Raw genomic sequence first — 11490 nt, forward strand, 5'->3', positions numbered from 1 at the left:
TTCTGGATTGAAGATTTGGATTAGAGAGGTGCCAAGGACCAGCTTCCACATCCAAGATGACCTAAGCTGGGTTCCTTCTGGATAGCTCACTTCCCAAGTGGAAGGATAAAATAGTAATCAAAATAAAATGTTCTTGTACTGGTTTGCCATGTGGTCTAGAGAACATTTAATTCTCTGCACAGTGTAGTCTTAACACAACTGAAATATATAGGAAAAAAAAAGTGACTCTCTGCAATGTGACTATCGGCATTTTCAGTACAGCTGGGAAAAAAGTCAGCTTCCAGCTCTTCCTGGAAACCTGTGATGGTGTCTTCCAGCCTGCCCATGCAAATGGTGATGAAGGGGTAGAAACACAGGGTCAGTGGCCAGAGGATGGTGTGCACTGGTCTCTTGAGCAGCAGCCGCATCCTGTGGGCTGAACGCAGGGACTGAGAGCGTTTAGCTGCTGACTTGAATTTGACACTGGAGAGAGTTCCAGTGACCTGCTCGTGACTTGTGATGTTGCTGTAGCCAAATCACTTCCTGTTTCTGTTACCCAACTGAAAGAGCTGCTGGAGAGTTCAGTTCTTTTGTGCTTTAAGGATCTAAATAGATTAATAATCATAGAATCATAGAATGGTTTAGGTTGGAAGGGACCTTAAAGATCATCTAGTTTCCACCTCCTTGCCATGGGCAGGGACACCTCCTACTAGACCAGGTTACTCAAAGCTCCGTCCAGCCTGGTCTTGAACACTTCCAGGGATGGGGCACCCACAACTTCCCTGGGCAACCTGTTCCAGTGTCTCACCACCCTCAAAATGAAAAAATTTCTTCCTGATATCTCATCTAATTCTCCCCTTTTCCATTTTGAAAGCCATTACCCCTCGTCCTATCACTACATGCCCTTGAAAAAAGTCCCTCTCCAGCTTTCTTTCAGGCCCCCGTCAGATACTGGAAGGCTGCTATAAGGTCTCCCCGGAGCCTTCTCTTCTCCAGGCTGAACAACCCCAACTCAACAACCACAATAAGTAGGAATCCTGTTTGGTTTTACTCTTTGGGTCTTTGGTCCAGCAGAGTCTTACAGTCAGGCTGAGACAAGAAGCACAGATCATTATTTCTATGTATGTTTATACAACAGTCTAAGTATAGAGCTAATAATTGTGGTTAATGCCATCTAAACAGCAAACACTTCCGCTCCTGACATGTTTCAGAATGAAAAAAGCCTAACTATCAGTCAGACAAAGAAAGCTCCAGCCCTACTGATATGAAACTGTTTGTGGAGATGCAGAAAGCTTGGTCACGTTGGGTGTCCTCTTCCATACCTCTTGCTTTGGACTGTCCATTAAAAATACTGTCTTGTTTCTCTGTGTGGATTTAAGGCAGCAAATGGATTGTGTTGTGCAACATGACCAGTCCCACAAAGATCTTGCCATAAGTTACAACGATAAGAACAACCGAGCAGGCATTAGCGGTCTATAGTCATAGGGCCATAATCTGCCTCAGATCCATCAGTGGAGTTAGTGCTTGATAAGATTTACTCCAGAGTGACAGAAGAGAGACTGTTCCCCACTCTGGTCTTGCAGCAGCACACTCACTGCTGAGGGTCTGTTCAATGCCTGTTGAAGCTTTTGGTTAACTTGTGTGAATCATAGACTGGGTTTCTTGGCTTGAGCTCTCTCAGCCATGTTTCTGCATCCCTGGCAGCTGTCTCTTTACTGTTCAGAGGGCTTCAGCACTCATTTGGTGTCTTCTAGAGGACACTCCTAGAAGCAGAAGATGCAGGAACTATGGACGGAATCAGTGATTCAAGAAACCAGCTATTTTATTTATCCCCAACCCAAACAAAAAAATATTTCTCTTTCTCCAGAACATCAGAGGCTGTGAATTTAGTCTCAATTCTATGTAAAATAATACAAATAGAGCTTATAATGGCTTCACAAACAAGGGCCTTTTGATGTCTAACCCCACAGCTGCTATTACTAGAGTGTGATGTGTGAACCTTCTGTCTATTAATCCCTGGAAGATGCATGGCTTTGCAGTGAGGTGGCATTTGGGGGTGTGTGAATCAAACCATCACTGATGTCCTCATCCTTTGTCTTCATGTTTAGACTGTAAATGGCCATGTTAATAAATAGGCGTGGACAATAAGTATGAAAAGCCACCCGGGGCAAACTGTGAAACAAAAGGCTCTGTGTTCTCAGATGATGAAGAGAACGATTCATTGGATTGTGCATCCATGAACAAAAGGCCCCAAAAGAAGGATCAACCCCTTGAGGTACTTCCATATTGTCAAGGCTCCTCCTTCTATGGTATTCCTTGAATCTTCAACTGAATGAACATCTCTCTTTGGTCTAAAAACACTGAGTCCAAACAATATCTTTCTAGTCTTTCAGGGGTTGGTTTTGCTGTGGGTTAGCTCACTTTTCTGCATGTGTGGATTTCCTGAAAGAGGTCTGAATTAGTGCTTGTGGAGATAATAGTTATATGGGGCTTCAGAGTTGGATCTGAATTGCAAAACTCGGATCTAGCTCTAAACCATGTGCTAATGTGGAGGTATTTGGGTGAGAGGATTTGGATATCAACTGCTAGTTGATTTTTCATGTATGTAGAGGAAAATATATTCTCACCCCAAGGCAGGATAGTTAGGGTGAGAACAGACAGCATGTACAGCCAGACTGCTCACAGTTCAGAGCCCAGTCCCTCTTGCTTGAGTTCTCACCTAGCCAAACCCCACCGAAACCAGTTGCAATTCTTCCTTCATGACTTCAACAGGTTTTTGAATCAGGCACTGTATTAACGAGTATGCTTTAAGTTGCTTCATGGAAACAAAAGAGCTAAAGGAAATGTAGATCTCATGCTGTGGTTTGCCAAAAGCAATTTTAGCAATATTTTGTTGTGGAGGAAATAAAACCTCTATGGGAGACTCTGTAGGCAGACTCCTTCCAGATCTTGGCGGGGGTATGGAGCCACAGCCAGCAGCTCTCAGATCTCCACCATGGGGGAGCTGGGTTTGTTCACCCTTCCCCTTGGCTCAGTGTGAGAGAGCAGTGTGGTATGGTAAGCAATTGTGTGACTTTGTGGTGGGTCATCCTACCTCTGGGAGGATCACACCAAAAGCTGGGCTGCTCTGTTCTTACCATGGAAAGGTGCAGCCTCTGTAGCTACTCTCAGAGCTGTCAAGTGGCCTCCCAGAGGAGGCAGAGCTATTAATTCCTGATTTAAGAGTCTTTACTGTGCAGTTCATGGCTGCTTTCTTTGAAAGCTGTTTGGCTTCCCAAAAAGCCACCTTCTCCCAAGCTGCAGGAGATACCGCTGTAGTTGTCAGGCTGTGTCCCCAAGCTCCAGCTTTACAGATAGCGACTCAGAGCCAGTAGCTATAGAGTCTGAGGTGGTGTGGGATCCCTGCTTGCCATACACAGCAGCTTTCTTCCTTACCTTTTCTCCTCCAGCTGTGCCTTTCTGGATGCAGTTGTGCCATCCAGCTCTGTTGTGCTTTTGGGGATTTGCAGTGGGGACTTGGGGTAAAATTTTAGGCTTGGAAGATGGGGTGGGGTGTTGGATTAATCCCATCTCTGTGAAAAACTACCTTGGTTTATGGGCAAGCTGGAAGAGATAGATACAGTCAACAAAACCTCGCTGCACTGCAGTTCCTTATCTATATGAATATTTATACCTTGCTGCATCACGGGAATGTGGAAATACAGTATGATCTTGGGTTGGAAAATCCTATAAAATAGAAATTACAAAGTCCTCACTTATGAATGGTAAGACCCTGTCGTAGCCTTACAGGTAAAAAGGTTGATGCTGTTAAAGAAACTAAAGCTTTGGATATTTATGTAAATGGGTAGAAGAGCTTACCAGGCCTTGCAGTGCTACATGATGCTATGACAGGCCTCCACACTGCAAATGTGAGCTCCTCCACAACATCTGGTAACCATTTCTTTTTCTGAAGCTTGCAAGACACAATGCCATGCCAAAGCTTCTCTCTTCTGAGAGAAGTATGCACTGCAGATTGGGGTGGTTTTTTTGTTTGCTAGTCTAAAGAATTTCTGTCTCGGTCGGGGAATGGGGTTAATCACAGTAAACCAATTTCATGGAGTAGGTCTGGCTCCTCCTGGGCATGCAGCGCTCCTTTTTAAAGCTCTCTGCATCAGCTGACTGCAAGGCAGAATTGCAATTATTGGCTTCTAAAATAATTTCAATGGATTGTGTCTGGCCTGTCTCCCAAGCGAGCGGCTGATCTTTTAAAAGAGCTCTGTGAGAATTACAGGCCCAGTGTGTTTCACCCTGGGGACTCCTTCAGCTTCAGAGGGGCTGCGGATGGGTTGGACAGTGCAGGGTGGGCTGGGAGAAACCAGCTCTGGGTTTTTGCCACCAGTTTCCTCTCTTGATCCAAGAGCTGCTGTACATGGCACCAGTTTGTCCTGGCTCCTTTGACTGTTATGTTATTAGCAATCTTTAGCCACACCTCTAACTAAGTGCCAGAGGGGAAGGTGTTGGTGTAACCTGGGTAAAGGACTACAACGAGTTTCTTAAAGGGGTTAGTCTTCAGCTGGTCATTCATTAATGATCTACAGGGCCAAGATCTGCTTCTCCATTACTTCATGCCTGGAACAGGATCGTTGCCACAAAGGTGGGTGAGTTTTAAGGAAAGAAAAAACATTTCCTATAACGCCACTGAAGTTTTCTCTTGCTTTTCTGCAGGCACCGCCTAGGACCCTTAGACCTCGCTTCAGGAAGAAAAGTACCTCGTCCTCTGCCACTGAAACAATGTGAGTGCAATGAGCCAATAGCACCAAGATCCACAGAATGTCTCTCTTCTGCCTTAAAGAGCTACTCGTTAATAACGTAGGAAACAGCAGTGGGATGGATGTGCTTTGATGTACAGCATTGTAGACATGGCCTTTCTCTCTCCTCTCTCTGTATCCTTCTGTTACACGCTTCTTGCATTTGTCCGTGACATGGGTAGGACACTCTGGCAGACACCTGCAGGTTAAGAGTCCTTGTTTCGTTTGCAGAGTGTACCCCCACACTGGCTAATCCTGTAAGGTTGTACATTTACAATTCTCATTTGTGTCCGCATAGCTCTAGCTCTGTGAATGCACAACGGAAACAAAAATAATCAGTTACTCATGATGATACATTGACAGTGTATTTATTTATGGCTTTATCATTAATGAAGTGGATGTGCAGGAGCCATGGATTTCTCTTTCCTCCCTTCCTCCTCAAGACTGTGAATGATGTGACTAATGTCAAAGTACTTTGACTGTACAAAATGTCCAAGATTCATTAGTGAAATCTGAGCTGCAACTCTGTTTCTTTCTCTGCAAGCAAATCACATGTATTCAGAGAAAATCATTGTGCTAAAAACCATAGAGACAGAACCACTTACAGAAGACGAGGAAGAGACATGTAAGAGAAAAAAAAATGGTTTCAATGATGTAATGAAGGGGGAGTCTTAATTTTGATCAGCCTGAGCCAGGAGAGTATTGTGTGGAAAATGATGGCGGCTAGAAGTACTAGATCATATTGCTTGTGGCAAATGTTCTACTGCCACTTTTAAAATGTGAGCAAGCCAGGCTTGCACTAGGTGCAGTAATAGAAGTCAGAATTGCTTTAGTGACGCACTTCCCGGGGGAAACGCAGCTTTCTCCCCTGCCTGCAACAGTGTCAGTCCCAGCGCTCGGCTTTCCTGGTGAGGTGCTGCTGTTTTACTTGCACGAGCAGAGCAGAGGGCTGGGTCTGAGCTGCTTTTTGAAGCCTGGAGTTTCGCCTGTAGCATGGAGTTTGGTTAGAACCACAAGAACCAGATGGAGTGGTGTGTTTGTATCCATATATAACTGAGAAATATAAAAGAAGAGGAAGACGTGGTAGGGTTTGTGTATTTGTGCTTCAAGTTGGTGTCTCTTGTAAGTGTTGAGCATGTGAAATTCACACATAAGTTAACTACGTGTCCCTTTGTGTTTGCTCTTGGACCTGTCACATAGACTAGAAAAACATTTAGCATTATGTAGAACATGCCATCACTAATGGGTCAGTACACGGGCTTGGTGATGAACAGTACTGTTAATCTAGTTCAGGTACACCAGTCCGGGATGCTGACAGCCGGCTGGAGCGTGTCAGGCTCAGAGATAAATCTGAAGTGGCCTTTGAAACCGTTTCTCTGCCGGGTATGCACCGATATCCCAGCTGTCCCTGTCTGATGGATGCCTGAGGTTTTCCCCCAGAGCTTCCTACATATGTGGGGAAGAGAGAAATAAATTATGAGCACGCACAAATGTTTATCTGACCTGGCTAGGAAGTGGAAAAAGCAAGCAGGTATTTCCCGTGTCTGCCACAATATTTGGCCTCGTTACCTGAGAATTTTATTTCCTTTACATGTGCTAATTCAATCATATTTTGGAATGGGTAAGAAGGGAAAATGTCTTCAGAAAGTAAATTGAAAAAAAAAAACAACCCCAACAAACCTGTTTAAATATCAGTTACAGAAGAGTCAGTCCTTGGAAGATACTCAGCAAAAGCTTTGAGGAGCTAAGCTTGTGTGTTTTATTTTTAAGCAGCTTTAGAGTTTATTTGATTTCTTTTGGCAAACATTAAAAAGAAATAGAAAAACTGCTTGCAGTGTTAGCAGAAAATAAAATCCTGTTGCAAGCAAGCTACATTTCCCTGCTATGCAATGGGCTGCCGTAAGATATAAAAGCTGACAAGTTTGCACTCAATTATGCCAAAAAAAGGTAATAACATAGAGCTACATAACATCTGACAAATTCTATTCTCAGACACGCTGTATTAACATTGAGTCTCACTAAAATTATGAAATGTGCGTCTAATCTGCTGTTTTACTGTAAACTTGACTGTTTAGCATTTCTGAAGTGCTGAGGCAAAATCGTTGACAAGGGAGTTGCCTTATATCTCTCAAAACATTCACTGTATAAATGAGAAAAATAAACCTTTTCATATCTCTGGCAAAAATGTATTAATTTATCAACTGAGCTGTATATTTGTGTATAGATAGACAAGAAATGTGAACGCCTAACCACGTACACTTAGTGCTGTAGTGTTCTGTATAGAAAAGAGAACGGTCATTTGCTTTTGATCCCTCAACTCCCCCACACAGGTTGTTTACAGGTGTTGCCCCAAGTCTGTCATTTCACGCTTTGGCTACTTGCCTTCATCCAGAATAAACACCGGCCACACCAAGTCTTTTGTTGCGGTTTTTCTCTTGAGCCCCTGGCAAGGAGCAAGCCTGGCTGAGCAGTTCGCCTTCCCGCGCTGATGCTGACCCCTTCTGGCAATGGAGTTTGCAGGGCTTGGGCAACGAGAGGACGCATGGATGGATGGATGGATGGATGGATGGTGGCTTCTTGGGCCTGTGGTGATGGACAGATTACTCCTCCTAAAAGCAAGCAATCTTTCAGCTGATGATTTAGAATAGCAACAGATCTGGCTTGAGTAAGAAGTACTTCACCAATTTACCATAAATTCACCTCAATTATGAGGGGCATAAGCTTAGAGCAGCTCAGTGCAGTCCTCCGTGCCTCCTTTCTTGTCACAGGGGCCAGCATGAGCGCAGTTACAGCAGTTGCCAATTGCTGAATCAGGATCACATCAAATATAGACGAGACAGACTTCATGTGTATCACCGTCACCTTGGAATTAATCCCATGCTAATCTAAATTGTGTAAGTGCAAACCCAGCACAGAAGGAAAGGAGAATCCAGTTGTTTGTCCCTAACGAGGGAGAAAGCTGCTTGGAGAGATGCGATGTTCCCTAGCCTCATGTAAACAACCTGCTGCCTCTGACTGCTCTCTGAAGTGTTCTCACATAGTGACGAAACCCTCGTACTTGTGACTGAATGCTCGTTAATCACAGTCTCCTTTTTGCTGTTTGTTTTGGGTACCCATTTTGCATCTAGCACCATATTTGAAGTAGCAGAGAACACTATGTTGGGATTTGCATTTAGGCAAAGTATTTAAGGATCATAATTGTGCACTTCATGTGATTTCTTTCCTGTGATCGGTAGAAAAGATCTGTGATGAAATGGTACACTTAATGCCTCACGAGGGTGGCCATTACAACAGTATTCCAAAGGTTGATGCTTTGCTGGTTTTGTTATACTGCTTGGTATACATCTTGAATAAAGTCTTAAACTTTTCTTTAAAAAAAAAAAAAAAGAAAAAACCCCACCCAAACATCTTTAGTCTGTTTAATGTATCTGGCAGGCCAGAAAAATTACTTTGATCACTGTATTATTTTTATCTCAATTCTGGCTGACTGTATATAGATGTATTCACTAAGTGCTGCATGTCCTTCAGAACTTCTTTCTGTATTATGAACTGGAAACAAAAAAAAAATACAGCTACTGAACACTCTGAGTAACTAGTGAATTCATTGTACAGCAAACCATCTCCTGCTCTACAGGTGGCTCTGGAGCTGATAACCAGGGACTATCCACTTCATCATGGGTTAATTATTAGTGAAGGTTATGAAGTTACTGCAAGAAGCAACTCCTTTACATACACTTGCTGGAGTATCAGCTTTATAGAGAAAACCTCCAATCTAAGCCCTTAGCAAAATCAGAGACTAGTTGCACTGTACACTCCAAAAGGACCCTATAATAAATCCTTAGGTTTGTTCCATATATATATGTGATCGGAGATACACAGTGTGAGGTATGATTAGGCTTAACGAAAGAATAAGCAAGAAAATACTCAGAATCAACTGCTTGGGGATGTAGTGTAAGATGCAAAAAATATATTCTACTACTCAAAAACCAACACAGGATACAAAACATGAGTCCTGTAATGAAGTTTGGTGGCTAATACATTTTTACATCAGCTATAAAAACTGCCTGTAGCCATGAAACACTGGGTTTTTTCTACGCTCTCTAGCGTGGAGACATGGTAACAGTTTATGTGGTCCATGACAGGCAACAATACTGAGATGGACCCCGCTCTCCTTTCTCCCCTTTCCCAAGGAAGACTTCATTCAGAGAGCTACCAGTAAGTCTGGACACAGCAAAATATACCCTGGAGTCATTTAAACACATTTCTTTTAAAAATTTTCAGATTAAATATGTGGAATTTTTCACTTTTAGTGATGTTTAAACTCTATTCATCCATGTACATATGTGACAATCACAGGAAACCAACAGACATCAGAACATGTAGGTGACCGGCTTGACCTGTAAAATACAAATTGCGACTCAGAATAATCTTGAATATTCCTTTATTTGGGGCAGTGATATCCATAATTCTGGTCAGATGATATTCATGTTTATTTAGAAAAGTAACAGCTATTACAGATTTACGTTCTAAAATTAAGACCATACCACATGTACCACCACCTCTTTCCTAGAGATGCAAAAATGAAACCAAGATTTCTATGCACGAAGATTTGTGCGATCATGATACTTCTGGTAGGGATCATCAACATACCAATTTCTTCTTTTCCAGAAAGAAGTGGTCATTTTATCAAGGAGTTTACATTGTGTTCTAGTGCACAACACCAGCTCTCTCAAACGCTTCTTCTGGGCAGCTGACTTCTTCCATAGTTTCTTCTTATAACCAGCCTGTCACAAGAAAAGACAGGGAACACTTTTAAGTGGGTCGCTGCAAATACACATATACAGCAACGCTGATAAGCAAACCAAGACAAATTCCCCACTTTCAGGAAGATGGGAGTCTGTCTACAGAGCTTTTCTTTAACTTCCGTACTAGTTGCTGCCCTCTAATGGAAGGAAAACAATTAGCCCACTGACACGCTTTTATTACCAAGAAAGTCCTACCTTTCTCCTAACCCAAAGGCCGTTGTGCAGCCGGAGAAACCTCTTGACGACAGCTTTCACAGTTTTCCTCTTTCCATTCCGTAGGCTACAGTAAGTGACCGTCCTCGCTGGCTGTTGAAGTATACTCGGAAGCAGAGATGTGACGCTAGAAAAAAAAAAAAGCACAAACCACCCCCAAACCAGGGCAAAAAAATAGAAGAGGAACGAAACATCTTTTTCTAAAAGTTATTACCGGCTTTTCCACATAATGAGAAATCAGAATTGGCTGTGACTTGTTTGAAGGTTCAGAAAAACTCAAACGTTAGAGCACATGAGTGTGCACGTACAAAAGTGAGCTGCACCACTGAACTCTCACTGACATTCATCTCAAAGGCACTGCTCCATACAGAACAGCTTTTTCACCTACGAAAAGTGATTAAACACCACGAGCAAACACTCAGCTGTTACTGGCATTCAGAAATTACTTTTAGAATCACACAGAATCACAGAATTTTCAGAGTTGGAAGGGACCTCTAGAGATCATCTAGCCCAACTCCCCTGCTAAAGCAGGATTGCCCAGAGCACATTACTCAGGACTGCATCCAGGCAGGTCTTGAAAATCTCCAGGGAAGGGGACTCCACAACCTCCCTGGGCAGCCTGTGCCAGTGCTCTGTCACCCGAACCGTAAAGAAGTTTTTCCGTGTATTTGAACGGAACTTCCTGTGTTCTAACTTGTGCCCATAGAACATTAACGTTATCAGCAAGGCAGTGCTGATCATAACAACCCCGTCTGTGAAGCCCATGTCTGCAAAGCACATCCCGCTTCAAGCGTTATGCTCAACAGAATTGGCAGACGTACAGCTAAAATAGAGACCCGTCAGTGAGACCAAAAAGCAGCCCAAGAAGTTTCTCAGACAAAGAAATTTACATAAACCACCCTTTCAGCTTCCTTCCCAGAAAGGACCGTGCAGACCGTACCTGCTGAGGACGGAGGGGGTGCCTCCTCCGGGCAGCATCCCCCAGGGCAGCCGCGGTCTCCACAGCGGGGCCGCCGCCGGAGCCGGTACGTGCCTGACGCGCCGGGCGGAGAGGCCGGAGAGAGCGCGCCCCGCCGCGGGGCAGCGGGCGGCCCACGGGGCCCAGCGCCCCAGGAACCCTGCAGAGAGCCGGACACTCAGGAGACACCCCGCGATACCGCCCCGCGCCGCCATTTCACGGGCAGCCCCCCATCCCTCACCCCCCGGCCCGACATGGCCGCCCACCTCCCCTCACCCGCCGCGCGCTACCGACTCGCCACAGCTCCGCGCGCCGCCGCCGCCGCCGCCATGTCCCAGCGCCCCGGCTACGGCAACCGACGAAGGTCACGCTACGCCGGGGGCGGGGCGGGGCGGGGCGGCGCCGCGCCGTGTCCCGCCTAGCAGGGCGCTGCCTGTGACAGCCTCAGGCTGTCATGTCGGCGCTGTGAAGGGCACAACGGTTCGAACCCACCTCATCCCCCACCGCACGACCAGTGATGACCGGCGATAGCCACTGCCTGCCCACCGGGGCCGCCTCAACACCCCTCTCCCGCGCATGCGCTACCGGAGGCCGCCCCATGTCAGGGACACCCTGCCGGCGGCGGGGTGTGATATTTGCATACGGGCCGCTCTGTCCGCTCTGATTGGGCGCGCTGCCCGCCAGTCTCCGCGGGAAGCGGCCACACCGCTGGTGGAGCGGAAGCCCCAGTGGCTGCCGCGCATGCGCG

At 45.3% G+C, this 11490-nt stretch overlaps 2 protein-coding genes across 3 annotated transcripts in view; one reads left to right on the top strand and one right to left on the bottom strand.

Moving 5' to 3' along the window:
• REEP1 (receptor accessory protein 1) overlaps positions 1-8327 on the top strand; it is a 73552-nt gene extending 65225 nt beyond the window's left edge. Inside the window, exons 8-9 of one of the 2 annotated variants that reach the window (XM_082482284.1) lie at positions 2115-2254; positions 4684-8327. In XM_082482284.1, coding sequence (XP_082338410.1) covers positions 2115-2254; positions 4684-4755 — 212 coding nt within the window. In that variant the 3' untranslated portion in view covers positions 4756-8327. The remainder of the gene's footprint in view (positions 1-2114; positions 2255-4683) is intronic. The other variant, XM_082482283.1, reaches the window with a different exon arrangement.
• An 873-nt stretch (positions 8328-9200) lies between these two features.
• On the bottom strand, positions 9201-11081 carry MRPL35 (mitochondrial ribosomal protein L35). Its single transcript, XM_082482185.1, has 4 exons — positions 11037-11081; positions 10725-10902; positions 9767-9911; positions 9201-9550 (listed from the first exon to the last, which is right to left on the bottom strand). Exons 1-4 carry the CDS (start codon positions 11071-11073, stop codon positions 9362-9364), a joined length of 549 nt encoding a protein of 182 aa, XP_082338311.1. The 5' UTR covers positions 11074-11081; the 3' UTR covers positions 9201-9361.
• Between the last annotated feature and the right edge of the window lie 409 nt (positions 11082-11490).

The sequence above is a fragment of the Vanellus vanellus genome (genome assembly GCF_965231255.1).
Source record: "Vanellus vanellus genome assembly, chromosome: 4".
Taxonomy (NCBI): Eukaryota; Metazoa; Chordata; class Aves; order Charadriiformes; family Charadriidae; genus Vanellus; species Vanellus vanellus.

Coding starts and splice junctions, on each gene's coding strand:
- MRPL35 (XM_082482185.1), bottom strand. CDS start 11,073: ATGGCGGCGGCGGCGGCGGCGCGCGGAGCTGTGGCGA. Junction 10,903..11,036: donor GGCGCGCGGAGCTGTGGCGA/GTCGGTAGCGCG, acceptor GGCTCTCTGCAG/GGTTCCTGGGGCGCTGGGCC. Junction 9,912..10,724: donor ACCCCCTCCGTCCTCAGCAG/GTACGGTCTGCA, acceptor TTTTTTTTCTAG/CGTCACATCTCTGCTTCCGA.